Here is a 25,031-nt window from a genome sequence, read left to right as displayed (position 1 = left end):
TATGTGCTACCTAGAGCCCATGCATGTACAGATGAAGCTTCGCTCACTTGTATGGCCCAGTTTCTAACTAGCCGTGGACTGGTACTGATCTTTTATGTCCATATATTAGTTTCATCTGTGTTGGGATCAAAGCATATGTATTCTGAGGTTTTTTCTGGGGATGTAGAGAGCATTTGGAAAAAGCCTAAGAGTAGTAACTATAGGAAAGTAGAAAAAGGGAGGAAATGGTACTGTTAAGTTATCTAAGTAAGATAATCTGCAGCCTGCAAATATTTGCAAATCAGTGGCAGACTAGTTCACCTCAAGCATAGAGTGTTCAACCTGTCTCTTCCCCCACTACAAGAAACCATCATAGCCTTACCCGCACCATCTAACCATCAGTGAGTGAGGTAGCTCACTTCAATAGGACCCAGAATTTGGAGGTCTGCTACTCTCATCGTACCTAGTACTTCCTGTTTCGCTAGTATCAAGACCATATATACCCATTGAAAGTAAGTGCATGATGTTATCAGATAGGAGCAAACCACTGGAGGTATAGAAAGCCCATATCCACCACTGGTAAACGTGTGTAATACACAGCAGGCTCAAGTGTCTTAGAACCAGAATCTGACCGTTCAGTGAGGAAAGTAGCATAGCACTGTTAAATTCCCAATAATTATTTCAAAAAATTCACACAAATGTCCCTAGAGGAGTATTCAATGTAAAAAAAAATAGCTCACTACAAATTTCCTCCACGTTGTTATGGTAATTTGACTAGATAGACCTGCCAGCCTCAGCAGAAATGGCTTGCCAGATGTCTCCTAATCCTGAGGGGTCAAAGCTTTTGGCCTAGCTGTTATTGCATCAGAGGTCCTGGTTTTAGAAAGATTATTTTAAAAAAGTTTAAAAAGTGACCGGAGCAATATGGGAGAAGCAATTACTTCTATTACTTCTCACCAACTATATCAATTTCCATACTTAATAACATTGCATGCAAGATGTGCACACATTGTAACAGCATCCAAAAGTTAACAATTTAATAGATTTAAATCAGACTGAGTATAAAACACTGGTTTTGTATTTCAAAAGTTGCAGGAAGAGAGCTAGGTCAATTTAAACAATCTTCTACAAAACATCTGCCAGTTGGTTACATAAAAGACACTATATACAATATAAAAGCAGAAAATAATCCACACTGTAAAAATAATTTAAAACAAAATATTTCCATTTAAAATATCTCCTATATCACTAATACAGTTTGACATGCATGCCAAGCTAAACATATTGCATTCTTTTTAAGTGTAATTGTTCAAGTTCTATTTATAACTTGGACAACAAGAAAACATGCCAACATTTCAAATGAACACAAAATGCCATTTTAACACTTCATTATGCCGTGTTACAAATTGGATGTACTGTGTTTGAAAAGAACAGCTCTATACATGTTTCAAAATGGAATATTAAAGAAATGCGAAAGAATTATTGGCAACTGGTTTTAACTATGGGGTTCAGCTGAAAAGTGGTTTCAAGAAGAAATTAAAAACCTACGATCAAACGAAGCACAAAGGATTGAGACAATCTACAGCTGAAACATTTGACACATCTATTTCAAGAGGCAGTTTTGAAGCAGCATTGGAACTCGGTTGCTGCTTTTTCTACATCAATCTATCAAGGAGTGGTATGAGGTTCTCTAAACAGAGAAGCCTTTAAGCAGCATACTTTAAAGTTAAGGTAAAATTGAATTTTGTGTTTTACTGGATGCGTGAATAGCTCTCATTAAATGTTTGTATAAAAGTACTGAAAAGTATAGAAACACTTTTGTTCTTGGGCAAAAATTCCATCTATATCTTGAACATTATATATACACCTTCCAACACTTAAATATTCACATCTTGGCAGTGTACACAAAGATTTTATACATTGTTTTATATACCAACTTCCTGCACTAAATACTCATGTTAACAGGGTTAATGATTTCTTATCTAATACTTTCTTCCTGTAATTTTGTAAGCCAATAAGCATTATTATGTATCTACAGAAAATTGCTTTATTTTAGCCTTTATTTTTAAAATAGCATTTTCATTTATTTAAATAGGTTTTTAAAATGCTATTTTCTGGTAATCTAAGGAATTTTCAGATGCTCACTGATGTCTAATTAACATCTAATATGATTGCATGCAAATATATCCAACATGAAGAGTTCAGAAAACATAGCTGCCATAGGTATTTGGGGAAAATCTTCATATTTAACAACATATTCTTGCAGCAGCAGACTAAGGAGAGACATAAATAAAATGAAATGTTGCAAAGCAAGAGAGGTATGAAAAATACCATTCTTTGGTCTAGATTAGCTGTTCCCTTTATATTATATTAATATTATGATGGCTTTTTAAATGGTTCAGAAATAACACAGGGTGAAATTTATAAAGCCAAAAATATTGTATATGTGCAAATACATACACACAACACATATTAATAACAATGAATGTAGTGACAGTAAAAGATACTTAGTATCCTCCACAAAACTCAAAATGCAATGAAGATTAGCGTTGAGTGTGTCTTTATAGAATTCAATTGGAAAAGTTAGAAAACTATGCATGAAAATCTAATCTAATGTTTATAAACATCGTTGTTTGCCTTGTTCTGAATTCAGTACACATTCATTCCAACATGCCGAAATTGCTAATGCTGGTGGAAAAGTTCCTGAAATAAATCAGTAATTATCCTACAACTTGTCTGATGAACTGTCAAATTCTACTGTCTGATTTATAGAAATTGATTTGTCAACAGATTCTGGAAGATCAGTTGCATCTTCCTCAAATCCATTCTCCTCTTCTCTGTCAGGAGTGTCTGCCTCTTCCTCCTCCTCCTCCTCTTCTTCTATGCCATTGTAATAGTCTTCCAGTTCACTCTCCTCTTCTACATCTAAGCTTGGGCTCCGACATGATCCACTACCGCTGCTACTTCCACAAGAGCTGGAGGAGATGACATCATCTTCAGAGTCTGAATAAACTTCAGCGCCATGGAAAATATAGCGATTTGGTGGTGAAAACAAATATTGAGTACCTGAAATAGGTTTGAACAACAACAAAGGAAAAAAAAGAAGGCATCATCATTAAGAATACAATCATACATAAATGCATGACACTTATGGTTCTGAGCTCTCCATATCTTATATTTTTTATAAGGAAACATTTATTTGTGTCAGTAAGACCAAGCGAAAACTATTACAATGCAGCACTAAATTACCATATTTTACAGAGTATAAGACGCACGAGAGTATAAGACAGTCCAAGATTTTGAAGAGGCAAATTAAAAAAAAGTGTTTGCACTCTGCAGACCTCCCAAAAACGGCCCGTTTTTTTGTGAAAACAGCCCCAGGTTTGTTTGTTTTCCAAAAAAAAAAGGCATGAGTAGTTTTTAGGAGGCTTGTAGTGCTCCTGGGGGAGGGGGCAAAAACAAGCAAAAACAGCCAATTTTTTTGCAAAAACAGGCCCATTTTTTGTCAAAAAAAAGGGCATGGATAGCCTTTAGGAGGCTTATAGAGTTGGGGGGGGGAGGCAAAATTGAGCAAAAAATGGCCCGTTTTTTGCTCATTTCTGCCCTCCTCAGTCCCCAGGAGCACTCTGAAAGCCTAAAGGCTCTGCAGGGCCTTTTTGATGAAGGGGGCGGGGTTTCAGGAGGCACAAAATGATGTATTCAGTGTATAAGACACACCCATATTTTCAGCCTCTTTTTTGAGGGAAAAAGTGTGTCTTGTACTCCGAAAAATACGGCAACTTGCTTTTCTCTCTCTCTGCTTTCCTTCTTCCGTTTTATAGATACTTAATAGTATGTTTATTGCCATTTGGTTTCAAATGCTTCAAAAACACACCCTGTCCCATTTTAATGATTCATAGCCTTTCTGAATTAACTTTAATTAGAACAGTCCAAACTTTTCACTATACATTAACATGTACATTACGTCCCTTTAAAATGGCTCTGACGTATTCTGTTCACGGGAGACCAGTTTCTAAGACTTTTAAAGCAAGGCAAATATAAAGAGTTATTTATTTGTTAAATTTATTTGCTGCCCATCTCCGTACACTGATGTATCGTACCTCAGTATGATAACCAAAAAGGTGGATGGGTGAAGAAGAGCAGAGAGCATGGAGGACGAGAAGTGGAGTCTGCCATCAATCTAGCAGCCACCCCCAGCGTGGAATTCCCCCATCTGGTCCCCAGGCCAATCTCTAGAGCCAGGTCTTCTTCAAGTTGTTGTGGAAGGATAGGAGGTTGGGAGGCGGATCTTACTGTAGAGGGTAAGATGTTCCACAGGGTGGGCACTGCAGCAGAGAAGGGCTCTTCTTCTGGATCCCGACAGTCGGAATTCTTTGACCAACAGGATCTGAATTAAGCCCTTTCTACCAGCATGAAAAGGACAGCCTTGCCCTAGCCTAGTGGTACAAACTGGTTCCTCAGATAGCCTGGACCTATGCTAATGGCTTTAAAGGTCACAAGCAACTTCCTGAACTGCACTTGAAAGTGGATCATATGTAATTTATGTAATTCTTATGTAATATGAATGCAATTATCTAATTGCCAAGATGTGTTTTAAATCCAGATTAAGTCCAATTATTTTTTTATTTATTAAAATCAGCTTCTTCTCTAAAAAAAACTCACCTAAATCAGGAATTATGTCAATCCAGTCTAATGACGTAAATAAATATGGCCCTAAGCTTCAGATCTCACCATCAAAAAAATCTATTCAAAACCAGCATCATAGACTGTACACCAGGACTGCAATAAGGACTAAGATTACCACAAAGGGTTTGTGCTACAAATATTCTCTCACAAACTAAGCAAGGGATATGACAAAAAAACATTTTTTTTAAAAAAAACCAGGATTTTATCTTTAGTATAACTGACATTCTGAAATGGAAGAAAAAAAAACAAAGCAAACAGAAATATTAACAAAATGGGTAATGTAAGAAATACAAAACACATTCCCACATTCCAACTTGTAGGCAAAAACAAAAGCTTGTGAATAGTATGCCTGCAGCAATACTATTCAGCACTAAATACAAATACCATACTGGCTTCTACCTAATGCTGTAGAAAAAATTATGAAGAAAAACTATACAATTCACTTTTTCACATAAACTAATATACACATATTTACAGCCTAAAGAAAAGATTACTTCCAAATTCTTTTTCTATTTATCTTACAAGAGTTGTTCTAAAGATGGTAACGTTTTTCATTCATTTAGACCAGGGGTGTCAAACTCGCAGCCCAGATGTGTCACATGCTGGCCCCGCCCCCACCTGGTTTAGCAAAATGGAAAAAAGTCCCAATACTTCACGTGATGTTGCCATGACAACGCGAGTTTGACACTCCTGGTTTAGATTGTAAGTCTGTTGGCACGGTTATATTTATTGAATGTATATTGGTCTGAGGTTCTTTTTTTTAACTTAAAGTTTCTGACACAGCTCCTGCCCATTGGAACATCTTGCCACAGGAGATAAGATCCGCTCCCTCTCTTTTAACCTTCAGGAAAAGTCTTAAAACTTGGCTGTGCCAGCTGGCATGGGTTCCTGAAGGAGAAGCTGCTAAGTGGAGGTGCTTGGTGCATTAAAAAATAAGGCACCCCCACCTCTCCCCTCCTCCTAATCCTTGTTTTTTAGTTTGTTATTTTTGTAAATCAGTTTTTATATTTATTACTATTGAATTTTTGGATTTCATTCACTCAGAGTTACCTTGAACCTTGAGGTGGGCAGCAAATCATTTTGATAAATAAATACACTACAGCAAAGTTTTAAGTATATATATTAGGGTAACATGAGCTAAAACTTTCATTGCCTCAATTTCAAACCCTTCTATAAAAGTGAGAAAATGGTATTTTTCTTTGGGGAGGTGTTGCAATGAAATGGACATTTATCCAGACCAAACATAGTAATGACTTTTCTATTCCTAGCTTTCTAGAAGTGCTGGTAGAAAACAGAATGGGATCTCTTGAACTAGATGATCTAATAGTGAAAACTAAGCAGCATGTTTATCTCTCAATATTCTGCAAAATATTTATTTCTCCTCCCCACTTTCTAAATTGGGCTACAAGGATAGAAGAAAGTTTGAAGGAATAGATTTTTCTGGAGTTCTGAAGATGCCTTGAGACAGGGGCCTTCAACCTTGGCAACTTTTAAGACTTGTGGATTTCTGGGAGTTGAAGTCCACAAGTCTTAAAGTTGCCAAGGTTGCAGACCCCTGCTTTTAAAGGAATCTTGGGCCTTAATTCTAATATCCCATGATCATAAAAAATATTACTGCACCTGTTGATGAATATGAATGAAGTGAAGTAGACCTTGCAAACCTGAAATCTGATTACTTCAGCCATACTTAACAAACTATATAGAACCAAAGCCTCAAAGAAATGACTACCGGGATTCCTGCGCCTCTAAACCAACACTGATTAAAAATAAAACCCATTAATTTGGAATACTATCCAGAATACGTTATATACAATATAGATAGTTAATTCGTTCCCGGTTTTTAATATTATCTAACAATAGTTTAAAAATGAACATTTCTAATAGATTAGCTCTTTGGCTATAATCCGTTTATTTTAGATTTTCTGTCCTGTATCAGCGTTTCTCAAAGTGTAATTGGTCCAAGGATTTCTGCCACCACCACCACCCAAAAAAAAAAAAAAACCTCTCGAGGATCTGTAAAATTAAATTATTTGCCAACCTGTGTTGAACAATAATATTAGAACCCTATCAAACCATTATGAGAAACAGTACTGGCAGCAAATTAATCAATATTAATTTTAGCATGGTAAATATTGATAAATATAACCCCTACAAAATGGGGGGGGGGAGACATAATTTTTAAAATTGGGAAGGGAGAGGAACACAATTACATGGTAGCAGGCTAGTCTCGGCTTTGTTTTTTTGACCAATGCCTGACTGAATGTTACAACATTACATTGAAGCATTCAAGGAAGAATTATATTTGAATACTCCAAAGTTAAAACATAATATGAAATAATAACCAATTCGTTGAATTTAAATACAATGACAATAAAGATTATACTTAAAGAAAACATTCAAAGCAGTGCTTTTACAGTAGACTTAGCACTTACCATCAAGCCGCTTGCTAATTTGCTCTTTTGCACATCTATTCAAGCAATATTTTCTCACTGTTTCAACAGAGATTTTTTCACTTGTTTCTTTGTTTTCTTCTTGATTAGATCCAGGTTCCTTCACATATTCTGTAGTTTTTAACTGACCATGAGTACTTTCTGAATTTTCTAAAGAGTTATGGACTTCTAGTGGTTTTTCTTCTATAGAGTTTTCCTTAGATTCCAAAGCAACATCAGAATTTCCTGCTTTATATTGACCAGAATGCTCTGAATGTATCACTTGAGAATCTTGTGATGGAATTCTGACAGACGAACTAGAAGATTCAGAAATGTTTAAAGGAGTGGGTGGTAACTCTGTTAAATGTTTTTCAAACTCTCTGTGAGGCCGTGGAGGTTTCTCTGTTATTTCTGAAAGCTGAATGGAACTATTACAAAGTTTTGAATATTCTCCACCCAATCTATGACATAATTCATTGATAATAACATCACAGTCACCAAGAAGCTCGACATCAAAGTGTAGATGAGGCAATGGTTCCCTATTAATTAGAATCTGAGGCACTTCATGTGGGATGGAACCTACATATTTAAGAAAAAAATAAAGTGGGCTATTAACAACTGGATAATTTTATGGAATATATGTAACTATATAAATGTCTGAATCCTGCCTAATTCTATGGTATTTAGATAGACAGACACATTTATACACACACACACACACACACACCCCTAGTATATTAGACTTATATAGTGCTTGATAGCCCTCTCTAAACGGCTTACAGAATCAGCCTATTCCCCTCAATAATCTGGGTCCTCATTTTTACCCACCTTGGAAGGATGAAAGCCTGAGTCAACCTTGAGCCTGGTGAGATTTGAACTGCCAAATTGCAGGCAGCTGACAGCCAGCAGAAGTAGCCTGCAGCACTGCACTCTAACCACTGAGCCACGGAGGCTCATATATATTATATATATATAATATTTATTTTTTTCCTACCATGCTTCCACATCTATGAAGTTTTCTACTTTGTATGGTTTTTAGCACCATTCATCATGATCACTAAATTTAAACTGAAACAATGTACTCTCTGTTGTTCTCAATAAATACATAATCAATACTCACTTGGAATCAATGCTACTGGTCTTACTTTAAGTGAAGACCCAATAACAATCAGAAGATCAACTTCATCTTTGTCATATTTCATGGCCCTGTGAAACTGCTCCGGTAGATTTTCACCAAAGAATACTATTTCTGGCTTCATGATAGCAAGGGGTTCATCAGGTGAACATCTGGGACATCTAGGAACAACCTGATTAAAGAATTTGCATTAGCAGTGTTCATTTTACACAAGTAGCACTCATAACTGACAAACTTTTAATAAAAGAATGAAGCACAACCTACCGTATTTTTCAGAGTATAAGACGCACCTTTTTCCCTCAAAAAAGAGGCTGAAAATCTAAGTGCGTCTTATACACTGAATACAGCAATTTTTACCTCCCAAAACTCTGCCCCTTTCACAAAAATGGCCGTGCATAGCTTTTAGAAGGCTTTCAGAGAGCTCCTGGGGGCTGGGGAGGGCAGAAATGAGCAAAAACCGGCCCTTTTTTGCCCCATCCCCACCCCCACCAGCACTCTATAAGCTTCCTAAAGGCTATCCATACCTTTTGACAAAAAAAACAGGCCCGTTTTTGCTCATTTTTGCCCCACACTCACCCCCCAAGGAACACTCTACAAGCTACTAAGGACTATTCATGCCTTTTGCAAAAAAAACAGGCCATTTTTGGGAGGTTTTCACAGTGCAAAAACTTTTTTTAAAAAAAAATCTCTTCAAAACTTTGCTGCGTCATACTTGGTAGGTTGCATATTGGTGTGAATTTCTGCCAAGGGCTATAAAGAGAAAAGATATATGTTTGCAGCTAAGGAACTGACTAATGAAATCATATCATAAGAATCTGCCAGATCTGAAATTGCCTATAAACCTTTTTAAATTACAGCAATTATGTCAGATTATAAGGCAGCCAGCCATGAACCTTCAACCTTCTAAACTTTCTTTTGCAAGATTCTTCTCTTATTTTAGCTTTGTTATTTGCTTGGATACTATATGTGAGTTTATTTCATTTTGTCACGTTATCACATACCTCCCCCCCCATCCCCCGGATTAATTATGTCCTTGTAAAAGATTGTTATTTTCTTTGGTGCTCCTTGAACTTGGTTTTTTGCTTGGAGACATTTTATTACCGAACTAGGTAAGAATCATCAGCACTCCAATGCTTTGTTCAATTAGTCTATCATTACAATGGTTCTACTGAGAGGTTGAGACTTTTTATTCTAGCCTAAGTGAAAATTTCCATAGGAAAAGGACAGATCCAAACTTCTTTCATTTCCCTGTCATTGAAATATTACTGAAAATCAAAATGAACTCTAGCACAGCTACCATAATATTTCCCAGAGCTATTATAAATTTGGTGTCAGACCTGCTGCCTCAGCTTGAGCTTCTAAGTAAGAACAATCCTTAACACTATCGGGTGGAGAAAGGTATAGTTTACTAGAAGCCATGTGAAATACAGTGGTGTAAAGCCAGAACTGAAAAGCTTTATTAATGGAGAGATTGCCTTTAGCTTTCATTGACTTTATTAAAAAGTAATGTTCAACTTAAGTGTAGTCCTCTTGTCATTTAAAGGATTGGTGACAGTGCTTTAGGTTTTTAAAGAATGCTATCATGTCCTGGTCAAGCATACACACTTTCTTCAATCCTTCTTAAATGTATGTTTGACTGGAACATGAACTCTAAGGGGGCAATTGCAAAATTATTTCATTGATCCTTTTTTAAAAATGCAGTACTTTGTACTAGATGGCATTACTCAGTATTAAGCATTACTCAGTATTAAGCAATGAACTATTCTTTGCATTTAATTTCCATTTTCTTTTTCAAATGGAGAACTGATAAGATGCAAATATAATTACATAAATAATTATATATAATGCAACTGTGGAGCCTCCAACAGGTTCTTTATAAAGAAAAGTAATCACTATAATTACTGTGTATGTAGCTACGATTCACATATTTAGTTTCAGAGAATGCTATATTTTAAGTAGTACTGGATCAGTTTTAACAAAAAGGTTTTGCATGCTTACAGTTATATTTTCAATGTAGCATTCCTAATACCATGTTTCCCTAAAAATAAGACAGGGTCTTATTTTCTTTTGATACCCCCCCCCCCAAATATTTTTTTCACTTTTTATTTTCAGGGAGGTCTTATTATTTTTGAGGTGCAGGAGGTGGCAAGCGTGGTCACCTCATGGCTGCTGCTGTTTTGGAATATTTTCTGGGAGGGCTTATTTTAGCGCATGCGCTCAAAAGCCCGATTGGGCATATTATCTGGGGAGGTCTTATTTTCGGGGAAACAGGATATATAGTTCTTTTTAACCAGTCAATTCTAAACTAATAATTACCTGATTAAAAATATCTCCTCGTACAACTTCACAATCAACCTTGTATTTACAGATGAGGCAAGAAGCCGTTGCAAAGGAACCTGAAATACATATACCAGCAAATAAAGGAACATACCAGTTGTCAAGGTTTTTTTCCCCCCCACTCAGAGATTTTATCAGTAATACATGTACTTTCAATATATTCATTGTTTGCAGTATATAAAGCCGAGCAAGTGGCTGGATATTGTAATGGTTAGAGTGTTGCCTTTGACGGAGGAATATGGTCCTCAAATTTGAGGATTAGAGAGAGAGCACATCTTAAAGGTTTTAATTAAGAGTTGATATATATGTTTTAAAAATGGTGCTAGGATACATTATTTCACCCTTTTGACAGTTTGAATAAAGTTGGAAAGATCTGATTGCATGTAAGGCTGGATTTTATTGCATAGTTTATTGAATAGGAACATGTTGGAAAATGTCTGTGCCTGATAAAGGAGGACTTTTTTGTCTCTAGAGGAATCTGCTTAGACTGTCTCAAAATCTTACCCTTGAAATATTATCAAAAACTGTCTTAAAATCAATAAAAGGGCTGCATATAGATTCAAGTCAAGAGTGGTTGGTATATTGTTGACAGATGTTGAAGCACTAGTCTGTAGTAGATTGTCCCAGTTGAAACTCTGCTTGCTCAGAATTAATTATTCCCTTTTTATTACCCACATTTGGAGTTTGCTAAATAGGTACCTGGCTTATAGTTTACTATAGTACTCGACCTAGGACCGTAATTGTGCCTGAGGTTATGGATGTAAATTATGCTGGTCATTAAATGCTTCATCAACATAGTAGACCCAATTTTATGACATTTTACTTAGCACATCACTATGGCATTAAATCTATGGTTATTAAGCAATTGCCGTGTCATTAAGTGAATGCATTGTTCACAATGGGCAGTTTTTTGCCAGAAACATAAGTAAACCTTTTTTGGGAGAGGGGGTCAATACTAAGTTCAAACAGTCACTAAGTAATCTATTGTAAGTTGAGAACTACCTGTAGTGATGCAATAAGCGGATAGGTAGCTATAAATTATTTAATTAATAATTAAATTACTATCACCCTTTTTATATAAGAGGACGATTATAGCTTCTTTCCACTCCTCTGGGATCTTGGCTGTGTGATTAATGAGGCTAATACAGGGACCTGCCAATATGAAATTGATTTAATTAGCCAGAGGGAGGTGATAGGAAATACAGTCACTGCCATGGACTTTATCACACTTATTCTAGTTAATGCGAGTTCTGACTTCTTTGCATGTGACTGGGGGCCACTGTGATGGTGAAGATAATGGTATATCCATCATACATGCTAAAGGTATTAGCATGCAGACCACAAAAGGCTTGGAAATAGTGTACTTGAGTAGATGCAATAATGAAATTGTGTAAAGTTGTTATGCAAACAGTTTGTTATAGAATGCCAAAACAAGGAAGGATTTTTAGACTGTGTGGCTTTGATTAGTTGCTATCATTTTCTCCTCATCTTTACTATAACTATGTATCAAGGATAGAAAAGAATGTATATTTCACTTGCCATGGCACTGAATTATCCTTTGAATTCCTGCAACTTGTTCCAGTGTATCTATGTTCTGAGTATAATTGCGAAGGAGTTTTCTTTCTTTATCCATTAAATCAATAAATTTATGACAAAGAGATGGCTGAAACTGTCCAGGATATATTTCCTGAAAAAGAAAGCAAACAAGATCTTGTCAATAATGTCTGCAATTGTTACATAGTACCACATATACAATTTCAACATACAACAAACACTACTAATGAAAAATGCAGCAAATGCTTGCTGTTACATATCTACTACTTGGTAAGGGAAATGGATAGGATAGTTTAGAAATCATGTCTTGCTGCAGCTTCCCATAGTTATTGGGAACAGAATACTAAAAGAGCAAACCTGCACATTTAATAGAGTTCACTTTGGAGTAGATATAAATAGGATACCACATATATAATCCAAATCTCAGAATTTCAATTAATATTTAAGTAATTTCACAAACTTGAAATATTACTGAAAGACAACAGAATTCTCCCCACAAATATTACTGACCTGTGAATATACTAAACAATACAATTTAATTATAAAAAAGCATGCCCTTGACATTGCAAATTGCATAAATGCTGATTGGGAAGGATAGAAAATTGCTGAATCTACTTTGCTAAAGGCAAAATAGTCCAGAGCACAATCTATATTAGCACTAAATATGCTAATGCAATATCTACATCAAAATGTCATATTGGATCTTGAAAATGTGTCTTTACTGTCATAGCACCCCCTCCCATCACCATTACAGCATCCCTACAGATTCAGACTGCAGCCTCTCATCTAGTGTTTCAAAAAGCCCTTGAAATCTAGCTTTGTTATCAAGCCAGGGAATATTACGTTGAAGATGGAAACTGTCATGCTTCGTTTTAATGACTGTTTTTCATCTGGTCATTTGTTTTGTGTCTTTTTTAAAATATATTTTGTAAGCAGTTCAGTGTCCGCCTGAGGTGGCGGCAATAATAAATTTAATGAAATAAATAGCTTGCTACTACAATTATATCCTAAATCATCTATCATCTAACTTCAATGACCTCTAAGTCATGCATTATGCTGGGGAGAAAACCTAGTTTCCCAAATCTAAGGAATTTAGTCTATTACTGTCCTTATTCAGACTGAACCTCAAGTTGAGGTTGACTGGGTATAAGTGGGTTTGTGAAAATAGTAAGATACACTCCATAAATAGATGCAGTATCAGATTACTACATCTCTCCTTTGTCTCCTCTCTATGTCTCAAGTTTGTTCCAAATCCCCTCCTCATCCAGGGCAGATTTATGATGCAAGCAGATATATAAGGGGAAAAATGATTTTGCTGATGGATCTACAGTATTTCACCAAGACAACTTCACTGGATCTTTTCCAATGTGACCTAAACGGGGTGTTCAAATAAAAAGATTTAGATGTACGAAATCTGTTGGAAGTTTTTAAATGGTTATCTTCCAAAGATTAAAAAAAATCAAAGAGACAATTAGCACCTTGGCAAATTTGAAAAATGGCCTTGGATCTTTTCGGAAGTATTCTATGTCAAACATTGCTTGAGGATCAGGAAGATCTGGGAAATCAACTGCTAGGCGGGCATATATACCATCTCTTGATCGGAAGTCAGGAATACCACAAGAAACTGATACCTGAAATGGATGGCAAAATATAGAATATATAGCAGACAATTGGCAATATTGTTGCAATTAACAAAGATTCTTTTATCAAGAATGACCTGTGAAATACTCACTGGTATTCTTAAAAAAACCCTACATGTGAGGAAAGTCTAACTGCAAAAGAAACAGTGTATTTCTTTACATCTACATGAAAAAAATTACCATGCGAGGAAATGCCAATATAACTGTAGCCAGAGCACCCAAGAGAATCAAGCATTTTAGACTTGTAAATTAATAATACTTGCTTTATTTTATTGATGTAATTACCATTCCACAAAAACGAAAACAGGCAGCCTGACTCTATTAGCAGTAGTAGCATGATGCTCTGTCATGTTTCCTGAAACTCAGACTAGTAATACTAGCGTATATAGTCATATAAGCAGAGAATATCAAGTGCCAACATACACCCCCAAACTGTTCATGGACTTATCTTAGTATATATTGTACGCACTTTTAAAGTACCGTATTTCTCAATATACTTGTGAATAAGCCCATCTGCTGATAATCCGACCATCAATTTTTGACATCTACAAATGACACATTTTTCATGGTATTTTCATTAAAAATTTGAGGGTAAGCATATCCACAGATGGGTTTATATGAGAATATATGCAGTACTATTTTCAGATCATAGTGGTACACTTTTTCTTATTTACGAGTCACCAGCAAATAAATTGAACTACAACACTAAGGGTTGCTGCTATTTCAAAAAGTTACAGAAACTATTACCAATTTGGTGCTTTTCAGAAATCAGCATAACCAACAAGAAATTTAAAAAATCTGAAGGGCCCAAAGTTGCCTCTTCCTGTCTAAAACGATTACAGCTTTTATTTTTTTCAGAAGAGGAAAAATATTTAATTTATAAAATTGTTTGTGCAAGTAAAATATGTACCTTAAGTATTTGCTGGGTTTGACGCATTTATCAAAATGACAAAATGAGAACTGCACCATAAGCTGCACTGTTTCATATGTGGAATCACAACTACTTGCTCAGGGGTAGCAAAGGGATTACATGGCACAGAGCAATTATTCACATAGCATTTATACTCAATGAGCATATTAAAACATCAAATATGTATTCTATTTGTGAATACGTACCCCAGCTCCAGTCAATACAATTATTTTTTTGCATTCTTGCAGGAGTTTCACTGCATCCTCTATAGTATTAATATCTTTTCTCTTTTTTCTTTTAGGTGGTTCTGAGAGAATATTAACGACAATTTGCCATAATGTCATATTATCCAATTCAGGAGGAGGAATTGTTTCTGGCAATAGGTCTTTCAGAATTGCACGTGGATCTGTGCCTATCATGAGATGTTGTTGGACAAAAGTGTATGGACCTATTATGGAAAATAAAATAAAATAATTATGAGTACAAGATAATATAGACAGATTAAATGAAAATATGAGCCCCTCACTACTTTTCGGGTGCTTCTGGATTGAAAGGATTAACCAGCTATAAGCTATTGCCCAGGAGACGCCCGAATGTATTTACAGCACACATTTTTCAGGGAAGCTTTTAACTTCTACATATTTTAATCTTGCATTTTATATTTTAAATTTTATGCCATATAGTATGACTTATTTTAATTGTGAAGTTTCTGACAGAATAAACAAATGAGAAAATTGTGCAATTTCATCTGCTGTATTTGGAATAGGAAAACGCATTGCACTTCATGCCACAAAAAGCAGAGGCAGTGATATTATGAGTAACTTCCACTTCAGCAACCCTAAGGCTTCTTCACCTACTAACATCTTATCGGTATAGTTAGGAACACCCAACACCCAGAATCACCTTATTCAAAGCCCTGTCTTTCTTGCTCTGGAAATTTTCTCCCACCCAGTTGTCCTTTTGATATTGTTTATCTCCTCAAATTTATCTATAACATCCCTTCATTACTTCCACAAGATTAAAAAAATTGCCCTAATAAAATACTATAAAACTGCCCTAATAAAAGAAGTGTGTTTTACAAAGATGGGACCATTTATAGATAGTCCTTGAAATATAACCATAATGGAGCCTGCCTATTATAGTTGTTATCCTATGAGAATCATAAATCAGGTTGGTCATGTGAGCGACACTATTTTACAATCTTTTAATGCAGCAGTCATTCAGTGAGTACCACAGTTATCAGGCAAAGCATTGTTTGCTATAATTATTCTTGCCAACAACCAACAATAAATTATGATTTTTTTAGTAAATTGCTGCAAAAGGCATCATGTGACCATATGCAGCTGTGTTGCTGAGCACCGAAAATGTTACTGTCAGAACTTCAGAACCAGGTCAACTTGCTTGCCTCAGGTAGGTCGTAACACTGAATGGTTGCTAAGCGACCAGTCATAAGGTGAGGACTACCTGTATGACATCTTTTCATATGTATACATGGAGATAAGTATGTAAAAAAGCAGATGAGGAAAACAATTTGAGAAGCTTCTTCTTTTATAAAAAGAATCAAAGATCGAAGTACGTTATACATTTCTGCCCAAAAACTCTTAATCATGCATTTAAAGTGCCATAGAAAGAATCACTGAGAACCCTATAGTTCCATGCTTCTGTGAAGGTGGCATTCTTCTCTTCAGCTGTTAACTGAAGACCAAATGCTATTAAACTCAGGGGAATGGAGATTACACACATTTCACAAGCAGCAAGTGGCAGACTGTATAAAATGAATAAAGTATCCCAATGCCCTCAACGTTAATAGGAAAATAAATGAAGAACTGAGGTGATTTTAGTCCAGAAGATGCTGGCTAGGGAATTTTGAGAATTGAACTCCACACATCTTAAAGTTGTCACAATTGAGAACTACTGCCTTAGATTAACAACTAAATTTTACCTATCCGTGGCCTTGGAGTCCAATCACTGGAACTTGCATGAGAGGTTCTATCATCTTCATCACTGTCACAAGAATGGAAGCCATTTGCAATAATTTCATCACTAAAAAATACATCTGTAAAACAATGATAAAGTTATTGCACATATTTCTAATATACTATATTGTTTTGCACACCTATAAGGAAGCAAAAATATTCTTGTAATATGGTTTAAGTAATAGTACTGGGTAGATAAAAATCAGTAAATGTAAATTTTATTATGTATAGAAATAAATCTATGATAAATTTAGTTTTAATTTTGGCATCTTCAATTAATGGAAAACGTGTGGCTGAAAAAAAACATGTTTTTAAAAATATTTTTATGAGCCCTCTTAAAATTTTGTACACCTTTAGAATGTAAGTGCAGCTTACATTTATGCTTACATTTCTACAATTAGATGTACAAGGAGACAAGGAGAAACAAATTTCCAATACATACACATATGCAATTATTAATATATGCAATATAAACTGCAAGTGTTAAAAATAAATCATGAGACTCATTTAGAATGTTGTTTTTCCTGCTTTATACTACTGTGTATAATTTCTATACAATGTGTTGTCAAAAATGATCTTAAGGTGTCAATATATTTTCAGGCTTTTAAACTACCCCAGCAATTCTTGCTTTCGGAAAAAAACATTTCCCCTTAATTGCAAAAGCAGCTTTATCAGTTGCATCCAACTTCCATCCCTATTCAAAATGTATTCATACGTTTAAACTCACTAAAGTTGCAATCTTGTATTTGCTTAAAAGTATATTCCAATTATATAATACAATGGCTTTCAAGCAAACATTTAAGATACTGAAGCACACATCCTATATGCATGTGTGCGCAAGTATGTGCATACACACACACACAGAGAAGCGATACTGAACTGCAGTTAAGCCAATTTTAATAAAGAAATACACTTGCAAAAGGGACTTCACACATTCAGCGCTAACAGTTTTATAACAATTAGCATTTTCTTTCATGCCTCCCTAAAAAGAGCTAACATTTTCTTTGGCAATCTTCAAATCCTTATCCATCCTTAGGGTAAATCCTCATGAATCCAGTGAAGATTATTGCATTGCCATAAGGACAGGATGCAAATTTTGAACAAACTGTTCAGTTGCAAGAATGAGAATAAACTCACTCTTCAACCAGGTGTACCATAAACAAGAAATAAACGTGAGTTAAAAAAAGAACAAAGACCCTGGGATTGCAGGGGGCTCTACCGATAGAGCAACCAGAAAGCCCTGACAAGCAGGAGAGGTGCCCTTTTGAACCGAATTAGTTTTTGAGTAAACTTCTCAAGGGCTGGGAGGGAGACTCTCCTAACCCTAACCCTCAAAACCATGCTGCAGGGTACTGCATACAACTAGACACGAGGACAGCCCCCCCTCCAAATACCATCACTCTGCTTAGCAACTAATTCCCACAACACTGTCAAATTATTTAATAAAACTGTATTATTATTCTTCTCATCCTTCCTATTACCTATCTATTCCCACTTATGACTATAACCATGTCGCTTGTATCTTTCAATTTATATTGTTTTTGTTTCCTAGTACAATTTGATAGCTTATTAGTAACCTTGACTATCACTAAGTGTTGTATCTTTTGATTCTCGATAAATGTATTTTCTTCTCCTTATGTGCCATGAGAACATATGCACCAAATTCCTTGTGCGTCCAATCACACTTGGCCAATAAATAATTCTATTCTATTCTATTTCCAATTCTATTATTCTATTTTATTCTATTTCCAATTCTATTATTCTATTTTATTCTATTCTATTTCCAATTCTATTATTCTATTTTATTCTATTCTATTTCCAATTCTATTATTCTATTTTGTTTTATTCTATTCTATTTCCAATTCTATTATTCTATTTTATTCTATTCTATTTCCAATTCTATTATTCTATTTTATTCTATTCTATTCCCAATTCTATTATTCTATTCTATTTCCAATTCTATTATTCTATTTTATTTTATTCTATTTCCAATTCTATTATTCTATTCCATTCCATAATCCTACACTATTCTATTCTATGCTCCCGATCCCCCGTTTTAAAGAGGGGGCAGCCCCTACCGGGCTCCTGGCGCCAAGCGGTCTCGCTGTCAAGGCCGACGGACCGCCTGTCCGGCGCTGCTCCCTCAGTCCCCGGCGGCTTCTCACCGGTTTGCGGCGCCCTCTCCGCTTCAACCGCGCCGTTCGAAGACTGCGCCGTTCCGCAGCCAATGGCCGTCTCCGCTGCTTCTCCGACGGGCGCCGCCTCCGCGCCCTCCCCTTGGCTCTGCCCCCGCGGCAGCTGCCGTTGGTGCGGCGGCGTCTCCTCTCGGACCAGGCCCCACCACCGGGCCCCGCTTTCCGCACAGCTCCAGCCTTCTCCTGCCGCCGCCTCCGGCGCGGCCGGCTCGCCCGGCTGGCCGCTGACACAGGCGGCGGGGACCGCCCTGTCCCCCTTCAGGGCCTCTTCGACAGCCCTTCCTGGCGGAGGCGCCGCGTCTGCCTCTCCGCCGGTTCCCGCCGCGGCCGCGCAGCTCCGCTCAGCCGAAGCCTGGCGCGGACGCTTGAGAGCGGGCTCGGGGCTCTCGGCCTCAGCGGCCGCCGCGGCACCATAGTTGCTGTTGTTGTTGCCGCGGCGGCCGCCGCTCCGGGAATGGAGGAGTGGCATCTCCTCGTCGGCCATCTTGGAGCAGGAGCAACTGCTCCCTCCGCCTCCTCCTGTTTTCCCCCCTCCCGCCCCCGCCGTCAGTCAGTCAGTCGCGGCGGCCGCTCATAGTGGCGCCGCAGAGAGAAGCAGTGGCTTCCACCCCCACCTCAGAGAAAGAAGAGATTTAAACGCAGCACGTGACCCGGCCGACGCCCACGCGGGCCGAAACCCTGCGTAGCACCGCAACAACAACAAACGGGTCACATGACGAAGCGAGGTTTCAAATTTAAAAAAAAAGCCAGCAGTGGCGCAGGAGGAAGAAGTGGAAGCGGCTTTCGCTGCGGAGGCGTCGGTCACGTGACGCCGCCCTCGTCGATCGTTTGCCGAGGCTCCCCTTTTTCTAGTTCGGCGCTGATCCTGGAGGATTCGGGGCTGCTTCGTGCGTGGATCCCTCTTACGCTTGTAGCTGAATCCCTTTCATTCTTCTTTTTTGCCCCTGAAAGCCTTCTTTAGGTGGCCTTTCCTGGTTCGGGTCCACCAGCGGGGCTGTTCAAGGAGCGAGGGGGGAAAGAAGGACGTGGGGTAAACCAAGCATTGTATGACGGAGGGGAAAAGTACATTTTACACGCCCTTGGAAGTCAGCCCCACACGACGCTTCGTTGCGTTTGGAAGAAATTTTAGGGCTGAGGGGATCTGAAATGCCATAGAGCAGGGGCCTCCCACCTTGGCAACTTTAAGACTTGTGGACTTCAACTCCCAGAATTCCTCAGCCAGCAAAGCTTTTTAAGACTTGTTGAAGTTCACAAGTCTTAAAACTGGCTGAGGAATTCTGGGAGTTGAAGTCCACAAGTCTTAAAGGATGACTGAGGAATTCTGGGAGTTGAAGTCCACAAGTTGCCTAGGTTGGCGACTCCTGCCATAGAGGCACAATACATCGCTATAGTATAGGAACTTAATAGTCTTCCTTTTATAAACTTCCTTGGACAGCGACCAAAGCGATGAAAACGTAACTTTGCGACCAACATTTGCCACCTTTGTGATTCTGGGGAAGAAAACTGAATAAGATAGTAAACACAGTTGAGGTTTTACTTAGTGACCACTTCGCTGAAGGACTGAGTTGCCATCCCAGTTGTGGTTGCTGAAAGAGGACTACCTGTAACTACAAGTCATGCTGGCTCAGGAATTCTGGGAGTTGAAATCCACAGGTCGTAAAGGGGCCATAGTCGCCTATCCCTGCCCTTCTTGTGCCATATCCGTCATTGGATGTTGGCGATCCTGTTGGCAATCCTATTTTTATCAATAGACACATGAAAAAGTGCTGCTGAGTTTTATCAAAACCAGTCCTTTTTTGAAGCCATGATGTTCTTCTGCCTGGTCCTTGTTTGCCTTCAATCTTTCCTTAGAGGATTAAGTGCAATATGCTGTATTTTTCTGGGTGTCACATCACGTTACACCCCTGCCCTAAAGACTAAATAGAGAAATGAGACTGAGTCAGAAAAAGAACTGGCGGAAGGTGAGAAGTCAAATCAATTCCCACAAGGGAATAAGAATGGATGGTGAAGGTAGTGAAGATGGCAAAATTGACTATTTTAAATAAAGACAGGATGTGTCTACTTTTGTTTTCACTTGGAAACAAGCTAGATTTATGCTCAAAATGGGTGGGAGGGGTGTTAAATTTTGATTTTAGGTTTTATTGACTAAATCAACTTTGTTAGTATAGAAATGTTTGAATCAATTAGAAATGTAAAGCAAAAGATTGAAGTTTTAATTTTATTTGCACTTTACTGCACTGAAAAAAATCAGAAATTGTTATTTTTTCCTTCATTCTTTGTATCTTTTCTTTTTCTTGACTATTGTTTCTATTTGTATTTTATTTGATAATAAACTTGAATACATTTTGTGAAAAAAACGAGTTCTGGAGATTCATTTTCTCCTTCTTTGGAATATTTCAGTCAGTTCTAGAGGCACTCATAAACCTATCTGGTCTGATAATTGAGAAAAGCTATTCTGACAATGGGATGCTAGAGGAATTTGCAGGTATTTCCTTACCTGTGACTAGTCATTTAATGCCGGTTCAAAATTACAGTGGACTTTTAAAAAACTACTTATGACCTGTCCTCAAAAGTCACAGCTGCCACCCTGTCTCCATAATCATGTGATTACATTTTGGTCACTTGGCAACCAGCTGACAACTATGACCCGTTACAGCATTCCTCGGTTACATGACCATGATTTGTGACTTTTTTTGTCAGTTTCCAGGGTGCTTTTCTGGATTTGCTTAATGTTGAGGGGGTTCGCTTATTGACCTTGTGGTTTGTCTAATGATTGTAGTGACTTGCTTTACAACCATCATAAAAACAGTTGTAAAATTGAATCGGATCATGTGGTGCTTTGATTTATGACAACAATTTATGATCAAGATCCCAGGCTCCATTGTATATGTTGAGAACTACCTGTATACTCTCTCAATTCCACCATACTTGCCTTGGTAAGATGACCACCTGCCCTCTTCCATTTCCCCTCCCAACCCTTTGGTCTCATTGAGTCCTCATTTGCTCCAGCCATCAGGTCGTGCACTGATTTTTCAGATAAACATTTCTCAGAATTTCTATGGAGATTCTCAAATCATCTAGGTCATGGTTATCCCAAAGGTACTTTTCCAAAAGTTCTGATGAGAAACTTCTTGGATGGGAAACAAAATGTTTTCAAGGGGAAAAAAACCCAAAGTCCAGTTTCCTTTTGGAAAAGGATCTTTGGGATTTCTCAGAATTAAAAGCAACCAGGTAGTGGTCACCCCATGGGGTTCCACAAGCATTTCAGCCAGTTCTGATATGGTGTTGAGTAACTCTAACTAAACCACAGCAATGAGAGATTTCTGTGTCCTGTCTTATTTATTTATTTATTTATTTATTTATTTATTTATTTATTTATTTATTTATTTATTTATTTATTTTAATGTATTAGATTTTTATCCCACCTTCATTATTTTATAAGTAACTCAAGACAGCAAACATATCTAATGCTCCTTCCTCCTCCTATTTTCTCCACAACAACAACCCTGTGAGGTGGATTCGGCTGAGAGAGTGACTGCTCCAAAGTCACCCATCCAGTTTTCCTGTCTGAAGCAGGACAAGAACGCAGAGTCTCTTGATTCCTAGGCCAGAACCTTAAGCAAGCTGGCTCTCCAGTTTTCAGTGCAAATATTTACATTTCCACTCTGCTCCCATCAGTATACAACTACACAGCTACTGTGGTTACACACTGTATTACCTCAGCGAGACAGCTGAACTGGTTCTATTATGTTGGGACAGAAGTAAATTGCATTCTGTTACACCCAGCAAAGCTTTAGTTTCTTATTCTAATTTAAGAATACGAAAAGATTGTTTACAGATACTACTACATATGTCCATTCTGACTTCTATTAAATTAGTCTGCTTGGTATTACTTAGTTTACAAATACTGCCCTGTGAGCATAAATTTTAACCATAGGTGATCTCTTTTTTTTTGTAACAAGCATGGTGCAAAACATGTTGTCCATGTCTAAGTGGAACAGATTTCATCATCACTCACGTAAGACCAGTACCCTAAAGTTGTAAAAACAGCTGGGCAAACAGAATTGTAAGTAATTATTTGTAACTATGTGAACAATCGATAGAATAAATACTCATGTAGGTATTTTCCTATGCTCTGTTACAGTGAAATCCATTATATAAACTGTAATAATGTTTCACATTCAGAGGTAACATCAGAATTTTATATAATTTTGCAAAAAACATTGTTTGCTTATGCAGTTTGGTTTAGAATCTGAAACCAGCAATAGAATAAACAGTTTAGGGGTCAGTTTAGGGGGGGGGGAGATTAAGATTCTGTCATACATATGCATACATTAATTCAAAAGATTTTAAAGATTAAATATAATTGAAACGAGAGATTTGGGGATTAAAACAGCTAGACAAGAATTCAAGGAACTTTCTTTTTACAAATGATAACTTCAGTGATGCTACTAAAAGCAGAAAGGTTCAGCAATACCCACAATGGAGGAATGATTGGTGAACATGATGGAATCTGCGAAGATGGTTAAATTATTTTCTTGGTTTAGAGAAAAATACCCAATATATTGATGATTGCCTGGAAACTTCTGATAGATTTTTTTTATATACTGTAAAATGGAAAAAAAATGTACATATGATTTGTGGTTAAAACCTGGATAATAGAAAAGATTGAAAATTATTGGAAATTCCTTCTATCCAGGACATAGCATATAAGCAATGCTGGGCCAGGGTCCACAGTATTGTCTGGGATGCTACACATCCTCTAGATAGATAGATAGATAGATAGATAGATAGATAGATAGATAGATAGATAGATAGATAGATAGATAGATAGATAGATAGATAGATAGATAGATGATGGATGATGGATGATAGATAGATAGATAGATAGATAGATAGATAGATAGATAGATAGATGATAGATAGATAGATAGATAGATAGATAGATGATAGATAGATGATAGATAGATGATGGATGGATAGAAAGATACATAGATAGATAATATCTACCTACCTATCTGTGTGTGTGTGTGTATCACTTAGATTTATATATTGCTTCATAGGTCTTTTTCAGCCATCTCTAAGGGGTTTACAGATCTGGGTCCTCATTTTACCCACCTCGGAAGGATGGAAGGCTGAGTCAACCTTGAGCCTAATGAGATTTGATCTGCCAAACTGCTGGCAGCCAATGATTAGCAGAAGTAGCCTGCAGTACTGCACTCTAACCAGTGCGTCACCGTAGATTGATCTCTCTATCTCTATCTATCTATCTATCTATCTATCTATCTATCTATCTATCTATCTATCATCTATCTATCATCTATCTATCTATCTATCTATCTATCTATCTATCTATCTATCTATCTATCTATCTATCTATCTATCTATCATCTCCATACCCATACATGCATATACATATAAATGCTATGTAAATATGTATGGTATATACATATACATAAACAATACAGTATTTATAAAAAAATGCATTAATTGTAAATATGTGACCATAGAGGATAAAAAATGTGACAATAATGCAATTACATAAACCAGATCACTGAACGTTATGCATGTCAAGCAATTATTGTGTTAATGGACCACTTTGGTTCCATATGAGCGTTTGTAGCAAAATATCTGTGCAAGGTTTATGCTCTCTTGCTGGTTTATAATCAAATGTATTGATTGCCCAACTTATAGTCAGTCTTAGCTTCCTCCTTTCATTATCTGAATTATTTATACCCATTTAACTACTAGACAATTAGTTAATTCCATTTTTTCATTGACTTAGCGGTAATTAAATCGGACTGCCTCAAGCTCCCACTTTTATGTTAGGTGAATTTATTATAAAGGCTACATCAATGGGAAGCAAGTAATGGGGTTCATACTGAGTTATGGTTTCTTTATTTGTAGTTTATTGAATAAATCGCCACAGGCTTGATGCATGCCACATACAGTGTCTTAAATGATAGGTTACAGTTCACAAACTTTTGCTTTGGTGAACCAAGTCATTATCTCTTGGAACAATTCTTGTATATTCAATTTAATAGTGCAGTCATAAACACGTCAAAGTAGAGAGAGTCTACCTGGAAAATAAGAAATATTAAATTACAGAAACTTTGCAACCAAGTGTCAGGGTTCCCAGTAATAGCCCCAATGAAAAAAGGCTTGAAGTTCCTCAAAGTTATATTTTATT

The 25,031-nt window shown here is 37.0% G+C and overlaps 1 protein-coding gene across 4 annotated transcripts; it reads right to left on the bottom strand.

Annotated features, from left to right (window-relative positions):
• Positions 1–1,001: 1,001 nt before the first annotated feature.
• On the bottom strand, positions 1,002–19,350 carry SIRT1 (sirtuin 1). Of its 4 annotated transcripts, XM_081956208.1 has the most exons (10): positions 18,725–19,350; positions 16,613–16,726; positions 14,877–15,118; positions 13,599–13,751; positions 12,106–12,253; positions 10,546–10,625; positions 8,215–8,401; positions 7,098–7,673; positions 4,080–4,271; positions 2,906–3,045 (listed from the first exon to the last, which is right to left on the bottom strand). In XM_081956208.1, exons 1-9 carry the CDS (start codon positions 19,323–19,325, stop codon positions 4,081–4,083), a joined length of 2,292 nt encoding a protein of 763 aa, XP_081812334.1. In that variant the 5' UTR covers positions 19,326–19,350; the 3' UTR covers positions 2,906–3,045; position 4,080. The 4 variants fall into 4 exon arrangements, with proteins under 4 accessions (XP_081812332.1, XP_081812333.1, XP_081812334.1 ...); XM_081956206.1 differs by lacking the exon at positions 4,080–4,271 and having other exon boundaries at positions 1,002–3,045; positions 18,725–19,344; XM_081956207.1 differs by lacking the exon at positions 4,080–4,271 and having other exon boundaries at positions 1,002–3,045; positions 18,812–19,342.
• Between the last annotated feature and the right edge of the window lie 5,681 nt (positions 19,351–25,031).

The sequence above is a fragment of the Natrix helvetica genome, assembly GCF_964273705.1.
Source record: "Natrix helvetica genome assembly, chromosome: 5".
Lineage (NCBI taxonomy): Eukaryota > Metazoa > Chordata > Lepidosauria > Squamata > Natricidae > Natrix > Natrix helvetica.
Note: the sequence above shows the minus strand (reverse complement) of the source record. Positions and strands in the feature narration are given on the sequence as shown.

What these genes read in the sequence shown, in the direction of transcription:
- SIRT1 (XM_081956206.1), bottom strand. Translation starts at nt 19,325, where the DNA reads ATGGCCGACGAGGAGATGCCACTCCTCCATTCCCGGAGCGGCGGCCGC. An exon ending in CATTTTTCAAATTTGCCAAG is followed by an intron (nt 12,254 to 13,598) that starts GTGCTAATTGTC and finishes TTTCTTTTTCAG; the next exon opens with GAAATATATCCTGGACAGTT. An exon ending in ACCAGTAGCATTGATTCCAA is followed by an intron (nt 7,674 to 8,214) that starts GTGAGTATTGAT and finishes TTAAATATGTAG; the next exon opens with GTTCCATCCCACATGAAGTG.